The 22,407-nt window shown below is 44.0% G+C and overlaps 1 protein-coding gene across 2 annotated transcripts in view; it reads right to left on the bottom strand.

Annotated features, from left to right (window-relative positions):
- CTNNA1 (catenin alpha 1) overlaps positions 1-22,407 on the bottom strand; it is a 179,110-nt gene that overhangs the window by 37,618 nt on the left and 119,085 nt on the right. For both annotated transcript variants that reach the window (XM_033927160.1, XM_033927161.1), the window contains exons 13-14: positions 21,251-21,402; positions 13,629-13,739 (exon numbers count right to left, since the gene is read on the bottom strand). In XM_033927160.1, coding sequence (XP_033783051.1) covers positions 13,629-13,739; positions 21,251-21,402 — 263 coding nt within the window. The remainder of the gene's footprint in view (positions 1-13,628; positions 13,740-21,250; positions 21,403-22,407) is intronic.

Below are 22,407 nucleotides of genomic sequence, written 5' to 3'. Positions count from 1 at the left end.
ACAGGAGGGATAGTACACCTTAGGAAACCGGACGGGAACTATGTAGAATCGGACTCCGAGAAGGCTAAATTGTTAAATGAATACTTTTGCTCAGTCTTCACCCGTGAGGCGCAGGGATCCGGCCCTCAGCTACCAACAGGGGATAGCTCGATAGACCCGTTTTGCAGCTTCGAGTTTACGCCCAGTAGTGTCTACAGTGAACTATCCAAACTCAAGGTTCACAAAGCTATGGGGCCAGACAACATACACCCCAGAGTACTCAGGGAGTTAAGAGACACCTTGGCGAAACCACTATCAACACTCTTCAATCTCTCCCTTAGCAAAGGAAAAGTCCCGCTAGACTGGAAAACGGCTAATGTCATTCCACTCCACAAAAAAGGAAGCAGGATGGAAGCTACGAACTACAGACCAGTGAGTCTCACATCAATAGTGAGCAAACTAATGGAAACTCTAATCAAACACCAATTGGATACGGTCCTGAACGAGGGGAATCTGCGAGATCCCCGTCAACATGGGTTCACAAAGGGGAGGTCTTGTCAATCCAACCTGATCAGCTTCTTTGACTGGGTGACGAGGAAGCTGGATATTGGGGAGTCCCTGGACGTCGTGCACTTAGATTTCAGCAAAGCATTCGATAGCGTACTACACCGCAGGTTGTTGAGCAAGATGAGCTCTATAGGTTTGGGTGATACCTTGACTACATGGGTGGGGGACTGGCTAGGAGGTAGACTTCAGAGGGTGGTGGTGAATGGCTCCCCCTCCGAAACGACAGAGGTGATAAGTGGAGTGCCGCAGGGCTCGGTCTTGGGCCCAATTTTATTCAACATCTTCATAAGGGACTTGGCTGAGGGGCTTCAGGGTAAATTAACGTTATTCGCCGATGACGCCAAATTATGCAATATAATGGACAAGAACACAACAGGACCTGACAACAAATCTAAGACCGATAGTATGGCACACGACCTCCTCCTACTGGAGAATTGGTCCAGGACCTGGCAACTAAACTTCAATGCCAAAAAATGCAAGGTCATGCACCTTGGCAACAAAAATCCATGTAAGACTTACACTCTTAATGGTGAGATCCTAGAGAGAACTGTAGCAGAACGAGACTTAGGGGTAATAATCAGTGAGGACATGAAGACTGTTACTCAGGTGGAGAAAGCTTCATCTAAAGCCAGACAAATCATAGGTTGCATACGCAGGAGTTTCGTTAGCCGTAAACCCGAAGTCATAATGCCATTGTATAGGTCCATGGTGAGACCCCATCTGGAGTACTGTGTACAATTCTGGAGACCACATTACCGCAAAGATGTGCTGAGACTTGAATCGGTCCAGCGAATGGCCACACGGATGGTCACAGGGCTCAGGGATCTCCCGTATGAGGAACGGCTGAATAAATTGCAGCTCTACTCCCTGGAGGAACGCAGGGAGAGGGGGGACATGATCGAAACATTCAAATACCTCACGCGCCGTATCGAGGTGGGGGAGGATATCTTTTTCTTCAAGGAACTCACGTCAACACGAGGGCATCCATGGAAAATCAGGGGAGGGACATTGCATGGCGACACCAGGAAATACTTCTTCACCGAGAGGGTGGTGGATCAATGGAATGGTCTTCTGATACAGGTAATTGAGGCCAGCAGTGTGCCTGATTATAAAGCTAAATGGGATCGAATGGTGGGTTCTCTTCGCAAAGGGAGGTAGGGGAGGGTCATTGGTGTGGGCAGACTTGATGGGCCTTGGCCCTTATCTGCCGTCACTTTCTATGTTTCTATGTTTCTAGTAACATAGTAAATGACGGCAGATAAAGACCCGAATGGTCCATCCAGTCTGTCCAACCTGATTCAATTTAAATTTTTTAATTTTTTCTTCTTAGCTATTTTTGGGCAAGAATTCAATCCTGTACTGTGTTTGGGTTCCAACTGCCGAAATCTCTGTTAAGACTTACTCTAGCCCATCTACACCCTCCCAGCCATTGAAGCCCTCCCCAGCCCATCCTCCACCAAACGGCCATACACAGACACAGACCGTGCAAGTCTGCCCAGTACTGGCCTTAGTTCAATATATAATTTATTTTCTGATTCTAGATCCTTTGTGTTCATCCCACGCTTCTTTGAACTCAGTCACAGTTTCCTCTCCATCACCTCTCTCAGGAGCGCATTCCAGGCATCCACCACCCTCTCCGTAAAGTAGAATCTCCTAACATTGCCTTTGAATCTACCACCCCTCAACCTCAAATTATGTCCTCTGGTTTTACCATTTTCCTTTCTCTGAAAAAGATTTTGTTCTACATTAATACCCTTCAAGTATTTGAACGTCTGAATCATATCTCCCCTGTCTCTCCTCATACGTCTTCTGGCGCAAGCCTCCTATCATTTTCGTCGCCCTCGTCTGGACCGCCTGAAGTCTTCTTACGTCCTTCGCCAGATACGGTCTCCAAAATTGAACACAATACTCCAAGTGGGGCCTTACCAATGACCTGTACAGGGGCATCAACACCTTCTTCCGTCTACTGACTACGCCTCTCTTTATACAGCCCAGCATCCTTCTGGCAGCAGCCACTGCCTTGTCACACTGTTTTTTCACTTTTAGATCTTCGGACACTATCACCCCAAGGTCCCTCTCCCCGTCCGTGCATATCAGCTTCTCTCCTCCCAGCATATACGGTTCCTTCCTATTATTAATCCTCAAATGCATTACTCTGCATTTTTTTGCACTGAATTTTTTGCATTCAGTATGGCAACTAAGCCAGGCATTAGACCATTCCTCTAACTTTTGCAGATCCTTTTTCATATTTTCCACTCCCTCTTCGGTGTCTACTCTGTTACAAATCTTGGTATCATCTGCAAAAAGGCACACTTTTCCTTCTATCCCTTCAGCAATGTCACTCACAAACATACTGAACAGGATTGACCCCAGCACTGATCCCTGAGGGACTCCACTAGTCACCTTTCCTTCCTTCGAGGACTTCCATTAACCACCACCCTCTGGCGTCTGTCCGACAGCCAGTTTCTGACCCAGTTCACCACTTTGGGCCTAACTTCAGCCCTTCAAGTTTGTTCAACAGCCTCCTATGAGGAACTGTATCAAAGGCTTTGCTGAAATCCAAGTAAATTACATCTAGCATATGTCCTCGATCCAGCTCTCTGGTCACCCAATCAAAAAATTCAATCAGGTTCGTTTGGCACGATTTACCTTTTGTAAAGCCATGTTGCCTCGGATCTTGTAACCCATTAACATCTTAGTAATCTCTGGATGCAAGGGAAAACAGGCATTCTGTTCTTTGGTACTGCTAATAAGGAAACACTGAGCTGTGGAGGCTTGAGGCAGCTCCAACTTTAGTTCCTGGAGTCCCTCCACAACAAACCTTGCAAGCCAGAGAGTTTGAATAACCTTTACACCCTCAGATCCTCTCCAAGGTCCAGGACTGCCACCTGATCATAGTTAGACCCTCCCAGCTGGAATCCCCCAGAGCTGAGGACCCTGAATGAGAAAGTAATGGCATGGACTCTGAACCTTAATCCTCTCACCAGAGCTTGGGTCTCCACGAAATCGGCATGGCTCCTTGGGATTTCATACATGGAGGTTTTTAAAATAAAATCAGGAAATCCAAAACTGCCAACTGCAATAGCGATTCTGGTGCCAAAGCAGCCCGTGGAGAAAAAATGTCAACACAAAAAATTAAGGGAAGGGTTTTTGGGAGATAGGAGACCTGATCCCTAACCTCAGAAACCTTAAAAAATAAACTTTTAAGGAACCTTCCCCCCCACATACACTAATTTTCCCCATAGGCTGCAATAGCCTTACTCACTATGCCATGCTGCTATGCTGAAGCTGTATAGGGAAACTTCAGATCAGGTGCGAGAGAAGATTTCTGCCTCAGACAAGACTGGAGTCCAAAAAATGCCTTGTTTCTTCAGACTGCTATCCAGTCCCTAACAAGGAACTGGACCTCAGACCCCCCCCCCCAAAGCCACATGACCTGTGTGTGTGGGAGGAGATAAACGCAGTCGGCCATGATCCTGGATAAACCACCAAGTGATCCACTCATGCTGTGCTTGAGTCCACTACGGACAGAACCTAGGGCGAGCCACTCAAGCCCACTGTGGACGAATCTAGGATACGGATCATGAGCTCTGAGAACTACTGATGCAGACTGGCCACACAGGAATCATGCGAAGCATGTGCCTGTGGGCCTCAGATCTGAGCCCCGAGAGTATGTATCTTCTCAAAGCCAGAGATGCCCCAGGGTGACTGGTATCCTCTGGAGCACCGAAAGCACAGTTACTTACCGTAACAGGTGTTATCCAGGGACAGCAGGCAGATATTCTTGACTGATGGGTGACGGCACCGACGGAGCCCCGGTACGGACAATTTTAGAGTGATTGCACTCTAAGAACTTTAGAAAGTTCTATCTCGGCCGCACCGCGCACGCGCGAGTGCCTTCCCGCCCGACAGAGGCGCGCGGTCCCTCAGTTAGTATAAGCCAGCTAAGAAGCCAACCCGGGGAGGTGGGTGGGACGCAAGAATATCTGCCTGCTGTCCCTGGATAACACCTGTTACGGTAAGTAACTGTGCTTTATCCCAGGACAAGCAGGCAGCATATTCTTGACTGATGGGTGACCTCCAAGCTAACAAAAAGAGGGATGGAGGGAAGGTTGGCCATTAGGAAAACAAATTTTGCAAAACAGATTGGCCGAAGTGTCCATCCCGTCTGGAGAAAGCATCCAGACAATAATGAGATGTAAAAGTGTGAACTGAGGACCAAGTAGCAGCCTTGCAGATTTCCTCAATAGGAGTGGAACGGAGGAAAGCTACAGATGCTGCCATAGCTCTGACTCTATGGGCCGTGACAGAACCTTCCAGTGTCAGTCCGGTCTGAGCATAACAGAATGAAATGCACGCTGCCAGCCAATTAGACAACGTACGTTTAGAAACAGGACGTCCCAATTTATTCGGATCAAAGGACAGAAAAAGTTGAGGAACTGATCTGTGGGGTTTCGTACGCTCTAGATAGTAAGCTAGAGCCCGTTTACAATCCAAAGTATGCAGAGCTTGTTCCCCAGAATGAGAATGAGGTTTTGGAAAGAAAACCGGTAGAACAATGGATTGGTTGAGATGGAATTCAGAGACAACCTTAGGGAGAAACTTTGGATGTGTACGCAAAACCACCTTGTCATGGTGAAAAACCGTAAAAGGTGGATCTGCGACAAGTGCATGAAGCTCACTGACCCTCCTGGCAGAGGTAAGAGCAATAAGGAAAAGCACTTTCCAAGTGAGAAACTTGAAAGGAGATGTAGCCAATGGTTCAAATGGAGGCTTCATTAAGGCGGAAAGAACCACATTGAGATCCCAGATAACAGGAGGGGCTTTAAGAGGTGGTTTCACATTGAAAAGCCCTCGCATGAACCTGGATACCAGGGGATGAGCCGAGAGAAGTTTTCCATGGACTGGCTCATGAAAAGCTGCAATGGCACTGAGGTGGACTCTGATGGAAGAGGACTTAAGGCCAGAGTCAGACAAAGAGAGCAAATAATCCAACAATGTCTCCACTGCCAGAGAAGTTGGATCAAGATGATGAAGAAGACACCAGGAGGAAAATCTCGTCCACTTCTGATGGTAACATTGCAGAGTGGTTGGTTTCCTGGAGGCATTCAGAATGGAACGAACAGGCTGAGATAAAAGAGTATCATGAGATGTCAGCCCGAGAGATACCAAGCTGTCAGGTGCAGAGACTGGAGGTTGGGATGTAGAAGGGTTTCCTGCTGTTGCGTAAGTAGAGAAGGAAACAGAGGAAGAAGAAAAGGTTCCCTGGAACTGAGTTGAAGTAGAAGGGAGAACCAATGTTGCCTGGGCCACCTCGGAGCAATCAGAATCATTGTGGCTCGTTCCCTCTTGAGCTTGAATAATGTTCTCAACATTAGAGGCAGAGGAGGGAAGGCGTACAGGAACAGATTCGACCAGTCTAGGAGAAAAGCATCCGCTGCCAGACGGTGAGGAGAGTAAAGTCTGGAGCAAAATAGGGGCAGCTGGTGATTGTGAGGAGCTGCAAAGAGGTCTATCTGAGGAGTGCCCCATTGAGTGAAGATAGACTGCAGAGTTACAGGATCGAGTGTCCACTCGTGAGGCTGGAGAATTCTGCTGAGTTTGTCCGCTAAAGAATTCTGTTTTCCCTGAATGTAGATAGCTTTCAGGAAGAGATGGTGATCTATGGCCCAATTCCAGATCTTTTGGGCTTCTTGGCATAACAGGCGAGAGCCCGTCCCACCCTGTTTGTTGATGTAGTACATCGCAACCTGATTGTCTGTGCACAACAGAAGAACCTGAGGAAAGAGAAGATGTTGGAAGGCCTTGAGAGCATAAAACATCGCTCTGAGTTCCAGGAAATTGATTTGATGCTTCTTTTCCTGGGCCGTCCAAAGACCCTGAGTCTGGAACTCGTTCAAGTGGGCTCCCCATGCATAAAGAGAGGCGTCGGTGGTGATGACTAGTTGATGAGGAGGTTGATGGAATAGAAGACCTCTGGATAGATTTGAGGATACCAACCACCATTGAAGAGACTGACGAAGAGATGATGTCACAGATATGTGTCGTGAGCAAGGATCCGTCGCTTGGGACCACTGAGTAGCAAGGGTCCATTGAGGAGTGCGCAGGTGAAGACGTGCGAGGGGCGTGACATGAACTGTAGATGCCATGTGCCCCAAGAGTACCATCATTTGCCTGGCTGAGATGGAAGGTAGTGAAAGCACCTGCTGACATAGAGACTGAAGGGTCTGAAGACGATTGGATGGTAGGAAAGCTCTCATGAGGAGTGTGTCCAGGATCGCTCCAATGAATTGAAGTCTCTGAGTGGGGATGAGATGAGATTTGGGTAGATTGATCTCGAACCCCAGAATTCGTAGAAACAAGATGGTTTGGTTGGTGGCCAGTAGAACTGCTTGAGCGGATGTGGCCTTGATTAACCAGTCGTCCAGATAAGGAAAGACCTGGAGGTGGTGAGAGCGTAGAAATGCCGCTACCACAATGAGACACTTGGTGAAGACCCTTGGAGAGGAGGCAAGGCCGAAGGGCAGCACCTTGTATTGGTAATGACAATGATTGATCATGAAACGGAGATACTGTCTTGAGGTTACATGGATCGGTATGTGAGTGTATGCTTCTTTGAGATCGAGGGAGCATAGCCAGTCGTCTTGGTTGAGAAGAGGATATAGAATAGCTAAGGAAAGCATCTTGAACTTCTCCTTTACCAGATGTTTGTTGAGATCGCGAAGATCTAGAATAGGTCTGAGATCTCCTGTTTACTTGGGGACAAGAAAATAACGGGAGTAGAATCCCTGCCCCTTTTGATCTAGAGGAACTTCCTCTATAGCGTTTAGAAGAAGGAGGGATTGAACTTCCTGAATGAGGAGGGAAGATTGAGGACTGTTCAAAGCAGACTCTTTTGGCAGGCTTTGGGGCGGAAGAGTCTGAAAGTTGAGAGAGTAGCCGTGGTGGATGATGTTGAGGACCCATTGGTCCGAAGTGATAACTTCCCACCGGCTGAGGAACAGAGAAAGTCGACCTCCTATAGGTTGAGGCAGGAGAGCAGGAATCGGAATACTGGCTATACTGCTGAGAATGAAGTCAAAAGGGCTGTGACTTCTGCTGAGGAGGTGGTTTCACAGGTTGCTGCTGTGACTGCTGTCTGGGAGGCTGACGTTGTTGCTGCCTCTGACGCCTGGGTTGCTGAGCATTGGTAGGTAATGGCCGAGCTGCGAAGCGTCGTTGATAGGCCGACTGCTGCCTATATGGTTTAGGCGGAGGAGGCTTCTTTTTGTTTTTAAGCAGGGTATCCCAGCGTGTCTCATGAGCAGAAAGCTTTTGTGTGGTTGAGTCCATGGATTCCCCAAAGAGCTCATCCCCTAGGCAAGGGGCGTTGGCTAACCGATCCTGATGATTAACATCAAGCTCGGATACCCGAAGCCAGGCCAGGCGACGCATAGCCACCGACATTGCTGTCGCTCTGGACGTAAGTTCAAAGGTGTCATATATGGATCGAACCATGAACTTACGTAATTGAAAAAGAGACGACAAGCAGGTATGAAAAGAATGATGCTTGCGTGAAGGAAGGTACTTTTCGAAGGAAGCCATGGAGGTAAGAAGATGCTTCAAATAAAAAGAAAAATGAAAAGCATAATTGCTAGCTCTATTTGCTAACATAGCATTTTGATAGAGCCTCTTACCAAATTTATCCATGGCTCTACCTTCTCTGCCAGGAGGTACTGATGCATATACACTGGCTCCCGAAGATTTTTTAAGGGTGGATTCGACAAATAAGGATTCGTGTGGCAGTTGAGGTTTGTCGAACCCAGGAATGGGAATTACCTTATATAGAGAATCCAGCTTACGTGGGGCCCCTGGGACAGTTAAAGGAGTCTCTAAATTCTTATAGAAAGTCTCCCTCAAGATGTCATGAAGAGGGAGTTTCAAATATTCCTTTGGAGGCTGATCAAAATCAAGAGCATCCAAAAAAGCTTTAGACTTTTTGGATTCAGCCTCCAAAGGAATGGACAAGGAGTCACACATCTCTTTCAAAAAGCAAGAGAAAGAGGAAGTGACATGCTTGGAGGATGGGTCAGGGACAGTAGAGTCCTCCTCCTCCGAGGAACATTCGCCTTCAGAAAGAAAGGGTTCCTCTGAGTCCCCCCACAGATCAGGATCCCTGACATGGGAAGCATGGTCCTGAGACTCCGGGGTCGATGATTGTAGGTGTCGGGTTTTGCGCACCGACTTACCCGACCTCATCGATATCGAGTCAGGCGATGTTATCGGCCGCACCGGTGCCGAAGTTTGTACCGATTGATGGTGAGCTCTCGGCTCCGGTGCAAGAACTGGCATCGATACCGATGATTGAAGCGGTACCGAAATAGTGGAAGCAGGTAACACAGGCTGTTCCACAATCGGTACCGGAAGCTCGGTGCGGACCGGCACCGGAAGGTTCGGAGTCAGGATAGCAGGGAGGAGCTGTTTTAACTGGTCCTTAAGCTGTTCCTGAAGAATGGCCGTGATACGGTCATCAAGGGATGGCACCGGTACCGCCTTTTTCTTCTGCGGTACCTGCGGTGCCGCTCGACGCCCCGGAGATGAGGAGCCCGATGTCGAGGGACTCACCTCTATAGGGGCGGAGCGCTTCCGCTGGCGTCTCACAGTCGGCAGGATTGGACTCACTGCACTCGAGACCGGAGGACGTTCCAGCGGGGAAGGCTTCTTAGCCGGCTTACCTGACTGGTGAGACGTCGGCGCGGAATCACGCGGCGTCGAAGAAGAGGGTGCCGACTGAATCGGTGCCGAAGCTGGAGTCGATGGCACGGGGTCGGACATCTCGGCCCCGAACAATAATCGCTGCTGGATCTGGCGATTTTTCAAAGTCCGTTTTTTGAGAGTGGCACAGCGGGTGCAAGTAGAGGCCTGATGCTCAGGACCCAAACACTGTAAACACCAGTTGTGTGGGTCCGTGAGAGATATAGGCCGAGCACACCGCTGGCACTTTTTAAACCCTGGCTGAGGGGGCATGAACGTAAAAACGGCTTCAGCCAAATCGAAGGCCGAGGCTTCGATGGTGGCAGAAGGCCCCGCCGGGGAAAATCAAATGAAAGAAAAATTGTAGAAAATTTTTTTTTTTTTTTACCAATAAAAGAAAGAAAAGAAATAATACAAATACTCAAAAGTTTACGCGAGCGGGAAGGCAATAGAAAAAAGTTTCAACAGCCGTTGAAAAACGCGTCTTCTTAGCTCCGCGGAAACTAAGAAACTGAGGGACCGCGCGCCTCTGTCGGGCGGGAAGGCACTCGCGCGTGCGCGGTGCGGCCGAGCTAGAACTTTCTAAAGTTCTTAGAGTGCAATCACTCTAAAATTGTCCGTACCGGGGCTCCGTCGGTGCCGTCACCCATCAGTCAAGAATATGCTGCCTGCTTGTCCTGGGATAAAGCCTCTGACCGGATAATTAAAAAACAAAAATAATAAAGATGAAACTCGAGCAGGACAGGCTCCCTACTCCTCGCTTGTAAAGAGTAAGATTGAGGGGAGTGGAGCTCATCCCAGAGTGATGGGAGGAGGAGCATGAACATAAACAGTGGGCTCTCTACAACCCTCACAACTGACGGGGTTTAACAAGATACCAGCCCTGTTACACAAGAATTTGGACTGTTTTCCTTTATTGATAGGCATGTCTAGGGCAAGATGAGGATGAGAAGTTGTGCAATATAGAAGAAAGATTAAGTAAACACAAATGCTGTCCTAGATTATATGTAATCATTTACTTTTACTAGAAAACCTTTAAAAAAAAAAAAAAATGTTGTAAACAATTTTTTAAAGCAGCCTGCCAAAAGTCCAGAACTCAGCAATTCAACTCCTATACAACCTCAGCTACCATGACCCCATTACTCCAGCGCTCTATGCAGTCAAAAAGTGATGCATCTTCAAAGCCCTGGTCATGACACACAAGAGAGATTCTACCAAAAAAAAAAACAGCCTACATAGCATCCAAGCTACGCCTATACACCCCTAATCATCTCCTCCGCTCCAAAGTAGAACAAAGACTTAGCATTCCCGCAGGCAGATCCCTCCGAATGAGTACGGCGTACAAAAGATTCTACAGCCATTTCCTACCTCAGCTATGGAACCAACTACCAACACAGATCAGGTCGTTAAGACTCACTAATGACCTTCCGCAGAGCAGAATCGGGCCATTAAAAACTGCCTCCTCAATATACTTCTCCTAGTACTCTTTGCTATGACCAGTCTGGTCTCTAGAATAAGCTCTTTTATTGCCTACTGTAACCTATTTGTTGTCATGACTAGTCTGTTTTCAAACGATTGTGAATGTCTACTTGTAACCCATTCTGAGCTTCTGGGAGAATGGGATAAAAATCAAAATAAATAAATAATAAACTTTAAACTGTGCCATATTTCAATCAGTGGCGTACCTAGCATATGTATGAACAACACTTCCAATCAGAGACAAATGTGGTCATAAGATGTTGTAGTAATATAAATGTACTGCAGAAGCTCTATGAAACCAGTATCAATTCTTTATCACTCTAAAAGAAGGAAAAACGCCTCAGACAAGGCCCTCCCACCTCCACAAAAGTGGATCTTAAAGGTGGTAAAGCGGTAACCTCATAGGCAAAAACCTTCTTACAAAAGTGAGCAATTGAATCAAAAACTGTGCTTCACAAATAACAATTGAAAGATAGAAGCACAGGTGTGCCGATCAGCTCTAAGATAAGTGGTTTTTTTGCTTCTATCTTTCAATTGTTATTTGTGAAGCACAGTTTTTGATTCAATTGCTCACTTTTGTAAGAAGGTTTTTGCCTGAGGTTACCGCTTTACCACCTTTAAGATCCACTTTTGTGGAGGTGGGAGGGCCTTGTCTGAGGCGTTTTTCCTTCTTTTAGAGTGATAAAGAATTGATACTGGTTTCATAGAGCTTCTGCAGTACATTTATATTACTACAACATCTTATGACCACATTTGTCTCTGATTGGAAGTGTTGTTCATACATACATTGGTTTTCAATATATCTGAGTTGTTCATAGCTAGTACCTAGCATATGTGACACCCGAGGCCCATCATTTTTTGACACCCCCATCTATATTAAAAATATGATTTTTAGTAACAATCTACATATCACACAAGAGTGTACCTAGGAAAAGGCAGCATCTTAAACACTGCAGTGAGCACTAGAGCACCAACACATACATTGTAAAACTAAACAAACCAGATCCTGCACAGTCAATTGATCCTGTACAGTCGATGCTATCAGAAAGCCATGTCCCTTTCATACACACAGACAGATACACCCTGTCCAATATGGAATAATCAAACTAAAAATAGAAATATGTAGACAAAAGTTAAACTGAACTGCCAAGAAACCAGACTCTGCATACAATGCAACACCACAACACCACAAAAACAGTAATACATGTCCTCTAATACTGTGCAAAATATAAAGACAGTAGATGTAAATTTGAAAAAACTGATACATAACAATCACCACTTTACAAATTAACAAATAAAAATAAAACAAATAATGAGAAATAGAAAATACCATTTTATTGGACTAATCCCCGTAAGCTCGGTCCTCATCCCCACAAACCATCCGATTCCATCCACATAAGCCTTGAATTGTTTTATATTGAACTTATTATATTAAAGTATAAAAAGAAACAATATTCTGTACAATTGTCAATTTATAAATCAGCGTCTTCTTCCCACTCTCTCTTCCCCATTTCCCTTCAGCGTCCTCAGTCCACTCTCTCTCCACTTTCTTTCAGCACACACACATAAAAACAAGCAAGCAATTTTATATCATTTTCATTCTATTCATTCATAGAAATTAAAGTCTAAATAATGACAGTCACATAACAAAGCATGATTTTACAAAAATAATTCCCTGCACAGTCAAGCCTGCAATGATTACTAGATGTCTTTCAGCAGCTTCCCTCCCTCCCTCCCCCTTACCTTCGTGGCCAAGTCAAAATGATCTACCAACAATAAAATTTTAAAAATACAAAGCACACTGTACGCAGAGAAAATGTTAATTATCATTTATATTCCACGGGTTTTCAAAGAGGTCAAGGCTCTATGCAATGTCACCTTAGTAACAACTATACAAAAATAGACAAATATACCCCCTCCCTTTTTACTAAACCGCTATAGCGTTTTTTTAGCGCAGGGAGCTGCGCTGAATGCCCCACGCTGCTCTCGACGCTCATAGGCTCCCTGCGCTAAAAACTGCTATTGCAGTTTAGTAAAAGGGGCCCATAGTGCAAAATATAGACAGCATATATAAATTCTCAAAACGGACACATTTTGATCACTAAATTGAAAATAAAATCATTTTTCTTACCTTTGTTTGGTAATTTCATCAATCTCTGGTTGCACTTTATTCTTCTGACTGTGCATCCAATATTTCTTCCCTTCTTTCAGCCTGCAGTATGCTTCCTCTCCTCCAGACATCATTCCCTCCCCCAACTTTTTTTTTGTTTCATCCTGTCCCCTTCTTTCTTTCTCTCTCCATGCCCCCTTTTTCTGTATGTCTGTTTTTCTCTCTCTCTCCGTGCCCCATTTCTTTCTTTCTTTCATCCTGCCCCCTTCTTTCTTTCTCTCCCCATGCCCCATTTTTTTTTCTTTTTCACCCTGCCCCCTTTCTTTCTTTCTGGATCCCTGTCCCCCCCCCCTTTCTTTCTTCTCCCTCCCAATGCCACCGCCATTGGAAAACATACTGCTGCCACCAACATAGGGGAAAGGCTGCCACTGGCCATCGGAAACAGGTCGGCGCCGAATTCGCCCTGCTTCTTTTCCTGCGGGCCGACCAACTCTGGTTGCCCGATGTCAATTCTAACGTCGGAGAGAACGTTCCGGGCCAGCCAGGCAGCGATTGGCTGGCCCAGAACGTCCTCTCCGACGTCAGAATTGACGTCGGACGGCTAGAGTTGGAAGGAAGCTTAAGTTCAAGACAATTTGGAGATTTTACAAAGATTTTCAGAAGAAATCAATGTATCTAGCAACATTCTTCCTGGCTAAAATTTCAGTGGTTACCAACAAATTGCAAGACTTTAAAGGTAACATACAGATATCTTACTTACCCTTGCACTCTGCCCAGCAATTAACTGATCATCCTCTGTCTGAACACTTGTTCTGCTTCTGACATCGAAGTCTTCTGTCTCAAAGTCAGAATCATCCAGCTCTTCTGGAGTCTAAATGGAAAAAAAACACATTTATTTTATGTTTGATAACTGCTCTCAAATATAGCTCTTCTAATACAAGAAATCACCCTTTCCAAAAATAGAACAATTTCTTCAAAAATTCATTCCCATAATGAATTGGCATGTATGATACTACTCCCCCACCTCAATATGCTCTTTCAGGAAAAGGAAGAAAAGGCTTTGGAGATCTTTAAGAAACCCAAATTACATACAAAACAGTTTTGGCTTTCAGATTAAGCTATTCTGGATTAATAGCTGCATATGCTGTCCTGTTAACTTCAAACATAATGGAGAACACTTGCTAATTTACTTCAAATGCATGGTATGAGAAAAGCAATTGAACTGCACATTCCCTCAAAAGGAGCGTAAAGCTTCAGCAAGAGATGCTAATCTGTGACAGTGGCTCTTTCAAACTGCAAGTTCCTTTCTCTTATTTTTCATGTGCCCTTGGGGAGCTCTTTTTACAATTCTTACTACACTGGCAAGTTGTCAGGTGCATTTGCACAGTGTTCCAGGTATCGTTATTTCCCTTTATTCTTCTGAAGCAAAGAACTTCCAAGGCACTTGTTTCAAAAGTAGACTAGCAAACATCTAAGCAAGATCTTAATTTACTAAGTAATAAGGACCATCCTAACATAAGGAGGTAACTGGCACCCAGAGCTATTGCCCCACTAAGGAATTAAGATGTGTCATGACAAGCCACATCAAATGTGCCAATGCAGGCAGAATTAACAGTCTGGGCTTTTCTCTTTCTGTCTGGTAGCCGAGTTTGGCTTTTGGACACTAATCCACCTGCAGAGTAAGGCACAGTAAGATACCACCTGTTCATGATGTTAGAATAATGTAAAGTTCACCTGGAGGCACAAGGGACTGGTCCTAAAAATAAATGGGTTCTTGTGATAGGATGGAAGCAGAGATACAGGACTAAAGTAGTATTTAAAAATATTAAAAAATAAAATCTGATTGAGTCACCTAATTTAACAAGCTCTCTTTTATGAGAGCATAAACACTAATATTAATTAAAAACACAGGTCTTGGATGAACCTGGAGTTTGAGGCTCTGCTCTTTCTGTAAGTGCATGAGGACTACCTTTTCCAGTAGCCCAATCTCTGGCCATAGTTGAACAACAGCATCTAGCCCTGCACTTCCAGGTTCACACCTTCAGCTGAAGAACAGAGTGTCACCTTTTTGATCTTTGAGATTGAACAACGAACGATCCCATCGTCTCATAATGACCTGGAACGCTTTCAGGGACAATACACAAGGAAGTCAGAACGGACAATGAACACTCCACTGAAGATCACTGATATAAAACCAGACACGCTTTCAGGGACAACATAGTAACATAACATAGTAAATGACGGCAGATAAAGACCTGAACGGTCCATCCAGTCTGCCCATTAGTTATACCCATTAAAAATACATGATTAAATTAACTTGTCTCTTCTTTGATATTTCTGGGTCACAGACTGTAAAAATCCACCTGGTATTCTCCTGGGTCTAATGTCTGTCTGCTGAGATAATCTGCTTGAGCATTTTCCAACAGAACTCCTGGTGCCTCCCTGCCTGTTGACAAAGGCCACTGCAGTGGCATTGTCAGAGAAGATCAACTGCTTTGCCCTCAAGCAAAGTCTTGAACTGTGCAACAAATGAGCCCCCCAGCCGAACAAGCTGGCATCCGTTGTTAGGATGACTCAATTAAGGCGGGATTCCCTTCATTAGAGACTGTGGGCGTATGCTGCTTCTGGCTGCCACTGTCCAAAGAAGTGTAATTTGCATGAAGTCTCTCAAGACGAATGGAGGGGGTGCATAAGAACATAAGAAATTCCGCTGCTGGGTCAGACCAATGGTCCATCATGCCCAGCAGTCCACTCACCTGGCGGCCCTTTTGGTCAAAGACAGCGCCCTAACAGACTAGCCCTACCAGCATACATCCTTGTTCAGTAGGAACTTGTCTAACTTTGTCTTGAATCCCTGGAGGATGTTTTCCCCTATGATAGCCTCTGGGAGGGCGTTCCATTTTTCCACCACTCTCTGGGTGAAGAAGAACTTCCTTACGTTTGTACGGAATCTATCCCCTTTCAACTTTAGAGAGAGTGCCATCTCGTTCTCTCTACCTTGGAGAGGGTAAACAACCTGTCCTTATCCACTAAGTCTATCCCTTTCAGTACCTTGAATGTTTCGATCATGTACCCTCTCAATCTCCTCTGTTCGAGAGAGAAGAGGCCCAGAGAGGGTTCAGAGGAGAGCGACACGTCTGATAAAAGGGATGGAAAACCTTTCAAAAGCTGAGAGATTAGAGAAACTGGGTCTCTTTTCCCTGGAGAAGAGGAGACTTAGAGGGGATATGATAGAAACTTACAAGATCATGAAGGGCATAGAGAGAGTAGAGAGGGACAGATTCTTCAAACTTTCAAATAATAAAAGAACAAGAGGGCATTCAGAAAAGTTGAAAGGGGACAGATTCAAAACGAATGCTAGGAAGTTCTTCTTTACCCAACGTGTGGTGGACACCTGGAATGCGCTTCCAGAGAACGTGATAGGGCAGAGTACGGTACTGGGGTTCAAGAAAGGATTGGACAATTTCCTGCTGGAAAAGGGGATAGAGGGGTATAGATAATAATAATAATAATAATTTCATTTTTATATACCGCCAAAGCCATAGTAGTTCAAGGCAGTTTACAACAAGAAGAGCTGGACAGTCAGCGAATGCAAATAACAATGGAGATTTTGGATACAGCAAGAAGAAAAAAAATAACTGAGGAATTTTGTTACATAAATACACAATGTGGGGAAACAAGAAGATGTGAAAAGGGGTACAGTAGAGTGTTTAAGGGTTCTTGGTTACAAATCGGTTGAACAGGTTTGTTTTAATTAGTTTTCTGAAGTTAAGGTAGGATGAGGAGAGTTTGATGAAGTTGCCTAGCCAGTTGTTTTGTTGACTTGCTTGGAAGGCTATAGGATTACTGCACAGGTCCTGGACCTGTTGGGCCGCCGCGTGAGTGGACTGCTGGGTACAATGGACCTCAGGTCTGACCCAGCAGAGGCATTGCTTATGTTCAGTTTCTCTAATCTTTCGCTGTACGGCAGTTCCTCCAACCCCCTAACCATCTTAGTCGCTCTTCTCTGGACCCTTTTGAGGAGTACCATGTCCTTCTTCATGTACGGTGACCAGTGCTAGACGCAGTACTCCAGGTGAGGGCGACCATGGTCCGGTACAGCGGCATGATAACCCCTTCTTTATCATTTCTAGCATTCTGTTCGCCCTATTTGCCGCCGCCACACATCGACTTGTTGATCAGAACTCCCAAGTCCCTTTCCTGGGAGGTCTCTCCAAGTACCACCCCAGACATCCTGTACTCGTGCTTGAGATTTTTGATACCGACATGCATCACTTTACACTTATTCACGTTGAACCTCATCTGCCATGTCGATGCCCATTCCTCGAGCGTGATTATGTCACGTTGTAGATCTTCGCAATCCCTCTGCGTCTTCACTACTCTGAATAACTTCATGTTGTCTGCAAATTTAATCACTTCGCTTGTCATACCTATGTCCAGATCGTTTATAAAGATGTTGAAGAGTACAGGTCCAAGCGCCGAGCCTTGCGGCACCCCACTGGTGACACTCTTCCAGTCCGAGTATTGCCCATTTACCTCCACTCTGTTTCCTATGCTCCAGCCATGTTTCTCCCTCGATTCCATGGCTCGCAATTTTCCGAAGTAGTCGCTCATGCAGAACCTTGTCAAATGCCTTCTGAAAGTCCAGATATACAATGTTGACTGGATCGCCCTTGTCTATCTGCTTGTTTACTCCCTCGAAAAAGTGCAGCAAGTTTGTCAGACAAGATCTGCTTTTGCTGAAACCGTGCTGGCTGGTCCTCATCAGACTGTGTCCGTTGAGGTGATCAATGTTGTGGTCCTTTATCAGTGCCTCTACCATCTTTCCTGGTACCGAGGTCAGACTCACCGGTCTATAGTTTCTCGGGTCTCCTCTCAAACCTTTTTTGAAGATTGGTGTAACATTCTATTCCTCCGGAATCTTTCCTGTTTTGATTGACAGATTAACTATTAGTTGAAGCAGTTCAGTTATGGTCCCTTTCAGTTCCTTGATGACCCTCGGGTGGATGCCATCCAGTCACGGGGATTTATCGCTATTAAGTCTGTCAATCTGCCTGCATACCTCTTCTAGACTGACCATAGACCCTGTTAGTTTCCCCGTTTTTGCTTCCAGCATATAGCCTGATGGGTATGCTGCGTATGTCCTCTTTGGTAAATACAGACGCAAAAAATGTGTTCAGTCTGTCAGCGATTGCTTTGTCCTCCTTTAGTGATCCCTTTATTCCTTGGTCATCCAATGGTCCCACCGCTTTCTTCGCAGGTAGTTTCCCCTTAATATATCGAAAGAACGGCTTGAAGTTTTCGCCTCCTTGGCTATTTTTTCCTCATAGTCTTTTTTTGCCACTTTTACCACCTTCCGGCACCTGTGTTGATGTTGTTTGTGCTTATTCCAGTTTTCATCTGTTTTTGACCTTTTCCATTCCTTAAACGAAGATTTTTTTGTCTCTTATTACTTCCTTAACCTCTACAGTGAGCCATGCCGGTTCTTTATTCTTTTTCCTCTTTGATCCCTTATTGATACGTGGAATATATAGATTATGCGCCTTCACCCAGGGAGTCACCTCTATCGTGTCTGCCACTGACCCAAGGACTTGAAGGTAATGCCACACAGTAGGTGCAGGTTTCTCCAACTGGTCTGTTTGCGTGCTGCTGGACGAAATTCTCAACTTTCTGCTGTGTTGAGCAAGACTCCCAGATATTCTAGGGACTGTAAGAACTAGGTGGCTTTTTCAAAATTTCACAATCCATCCCAGGCTCTAACATCTCCACAACTGCTGCTACCACCTTTTCTCATTCTGTGCAGGCCAGTGCTCTGAAGGGTTAATCATCTAAGTACGGTTGCACCTGCCTATCCACTCTGCAGAGATGAGCAGCCAACACCACCATAACCTTGGTAAAAAGTTCAGAACACTGCCAGTCCAAATGGAACCACTGAGAATTTTTTTTTTTTATTCTTTATTCATTTTATAATTCACAACAAGTGTACAGTAAATATCAAACAATTAGAATACAATATCACTTGAAAATCTACCATATCATACAACAAAAAGATAAGCCCCACCCCTCCCACATACAACAAAAAATACACCACATGAATATAATATCTTATCATTCATATATATTATTAATAGAAATCCAACCCCCCCCCCCGATCCACTGAGAATTGATAGTGATCCTCCAACACATGGAATTTCAGAAACTTTCTGTATTCTGGGAAGATTGGGATGCGAAGGCAAGCTTCTGTCAAATCTAGGGTGGTCAGAAATTCTCCTGGCTCCACCGCTATGACAACAGACTGAACAGTCTCCATCCAGAACCGAGGAACTCTCAGGGCCGCATTGATGTGACTGAATTAATTCTTTGCTTCGGTCTTTACGGAAGAAGTAAGACATCTACCTGAACCGGAAATGGTTTTCAAGGGTGATGATGCGGAGGAACTGAAAGAAACCTCGGTGAATCTGGAAAATGTACTGAACCAAATTGACAAGTTAAAAAGTGATAAATCGCAAGGACCGGATGGTATACATCCCAGGGTATTAAAAGAACTCAAAAATGAAATTGCTGACCTGCTGTTAGTGATCTGTAACCTGTCGTTAAAATCGTCTGTAGCACTTGACAATTGGAGGGTGGCCAATGTTAACGCCAATTTTTAAAAAGGGCTCCAGGGGAGATCTGGGAAATTACAGATTGGTAAGCCTCAGTTCGGTGCTAGGAAGGGGAGATAGAGGTAGGAGATAGTGCACAGCAATGGGTACGATAGGGAAGAGATAAGAAGAAATGCTTCTTATGGATAGATGGGAATAGAGGAGAAAGAGGGAGGAGATGATACACATGGATAGATGGGAAGGGAAGGCATGGAAAAATAGATTTTGAGAAGAAAGTAGAAAAATGGAAGAAAGTTGAATTTTAAAAGTTAATGCTAAAGATGGATGTATGGCAGAAAGTGAAGGAGAGAAAAACAGTAAATGGATAAGGTGGCCCTGGATATACAGTTAAGAGCACAGACAGAAGGAAGTGCAGCCAGAGACTGGGAAAGATGGTTTGACAATCAAAATCACCAGGCAACAAAGGTAGGGGAAATGATTTTATTTTCAATTTAGTGATTGAATTGTGTCAGTCATGAGAAATTACATCTGCTGTATATATTTTGCACTGTTCAGGAAGAAATGTATTTGTCTATTTCTCTGGGGGTTGTACTGCATGCAGAGTCTTGCATCCTAGGGTTTTGTTTGTATATATTAGTACTTTTAGTTTGTGGTCCTGTATTTGCATAGGGGTTATCTGCATGTGTGACAAAGACCAGGTGTTCTTGTAGGAATGAATGTTGAGAAACATACAGTGTGCTTTGCGTAGTTTAATTTTGTGGTTAACCATTATGTATTGTTAATAAGATTGTATTGTGCGTATATATGAAAAATGAATGGAAAAATGGTATTACAATTAGTACTATTATGGGGGCGGGGTCTGGGGGGTAGAGCTTTCCCCCTCCCCCAAACAAAAAAGAATTCCGCTGCCTATGGATTTAACAAGTGATATTTTTGTGTCACATGATATATGTTATGAGTATTATCTTGGGGGGTGGGGCAGACATTAACCCTTTATTTGGCATTGTTGTTCAGAAGTAACATGTGTCTTCTATGGCTCTTATGGGAGGTCTGCATTTCCAAATGCATGTTACTTGGATGGACCAAATGTATGTATAGGCAACTTAAGGATCTAGTGAGCTCAGTTAATCTTTCTTCAAAGAGAATATTAAGGGAAGATCATCATCTTGAACGTCTCTTTGCTCTGTGTCTGAGGCTACTGTCAAATCCAGAAACACAACCATAATCTCTATGCTATTATCCAAACCCAAAAAATGAATATTTACTCTATGATCTGCTGGATGCTGAATTCACTACTGTCATGATGGGTTTCTGAGCTCAATGGACCAAGAATGGCATGTTTTTTCCTCTCACCAATGCTACTTTTTGTCATCATTTTCAAATATTAGTAGAGAGCATTTTTACCCATTGTGTCCAGTCAATACATCTTTATGTAATTTCCAAATTAAAACTGCTAATTTCAAAAATACTGATCTGTAACAAAGAAAAATCAAATTTGATTTTATAGCAAAGAGTTTGCAGTACCTATTAAGAAAATAGCACTTTTTGCTATCTTCTGTTAGAGAATTATATGTGTTTATTCATTGAAATTTTAACTGCTCAAGAGGCAGGTTCATAAAATATTTTTTTTAAAAAACAAAACCAAGTTTACTGGAGCCCTTAATGCTCAATCTAATATATTTGTAACTTAATTGAAAAAAAAACCACCTCTTAAAAACAGGTATTTATATTTAAATTGGTTAGACCAAAAACAAAGAATACATGAAAAAATAGTTACCCTTATCATCAATACAGCTTTTCTGATATCTCGAATACCATCATACACTAGTCGTGAGGCATCAATAAATTCATTTTCATCCATGGTCTGAGAACTCTCACCACTAAGTGCTTCAACAGCAGCTTCTACTTGCTCAGCAAAACGTGGCATCACTAAAGAAAAAATGCCAAAATTAATTAACTATAGTTATTAATTTTTTGTGTCATTATTTATTTATTTAATATTTGCAAATTTATATCAAGCAATATACACTTGGTTTAGTAAAATGAAATAAATACAAAAATTAACCAAATTATTTCAGAAGATAAATTTACATTCTCCTTAGGCCCCAATTAAAGTAGTTAGGGGGAGCAGCCCAGATATGGGACTTAACATTATCTATATGAAGAAAATCAATAAACAATTCAAATAGGCATTAATGGGTAAGACACCCTTCTATAATTCTTTACCCTTTAAACCCTAGAGATCTTCTTTAGGTCTAGAAAGCTCCTGAGATGGTCTGGAACGAAAAAAGGATATTTTATTCCTAAGTTTTTAATGAGACACTTGCATGGGTATACTAGTTGAAAAACAGCCCCCAAGTCTTTCCTTGTCTCATTACTAGGAAAAGTTTTCTCCTTTCTTGAGAGTTTCTTTATTGACATCGGGAAATATCCATACTCGATGTCCCAGAAAAGGCATCTGTGCATTACAAAAATAAAGCTTCAAAACTACATTATAATCTTGTTGAAAAACAAATGAGATAAGCAATGTGGCTCTCTCTTCAATTATTGATATGGATGTCTCAAGAATTGCTGAAATGTCTCCCAAGTCCATTGCTTGAAATTGATTTTGAGTAAGCACATAAGCACTGCCTCTGCTGAGTCAGACCATAGGTCCATCACGCCCAGCAGTCTGCTCCCGCGGCGGCCCCCCAGGTCAATGACCTGTAGTGATCTATTACTCTACTACTCTATTACTTTACAGCCTTCTATACTGTATAGTAACCCTCTAATTGTACCCATGGATACCCTTTTCCTTCATGAACTCGTCCAATCTCCTTTTGAACCCCAAAGTCGTATTCTGAGTTACCACTGGAATTTCGCTCCCATGCTTTTTAGGACCAGGTAGGTAATAAATTTTATTCAATGGAGGAACAGATTCGGGGGCGAAACCCA

The sequence above is a fragment of the Geotrypetes seraphini genome, chromosome 18 (assembly GCF_902459505.1).
Source record: "Geotrypetes seraphini chromosome 18, aGeoSer1.1, whole genome shotgun sequence".
NCBI classification, from domain to species: Eukaryota; Metazoa; Chordata; class Amphibia; order Gymnophiona; family Dermophiidae; genus Geotrypetes; species Geotrypetes seraphini.
Note: the sequence above shows the minus strand (reverse complement) of the source record. Positions and strands in the feature narration are given on the sequence as shown.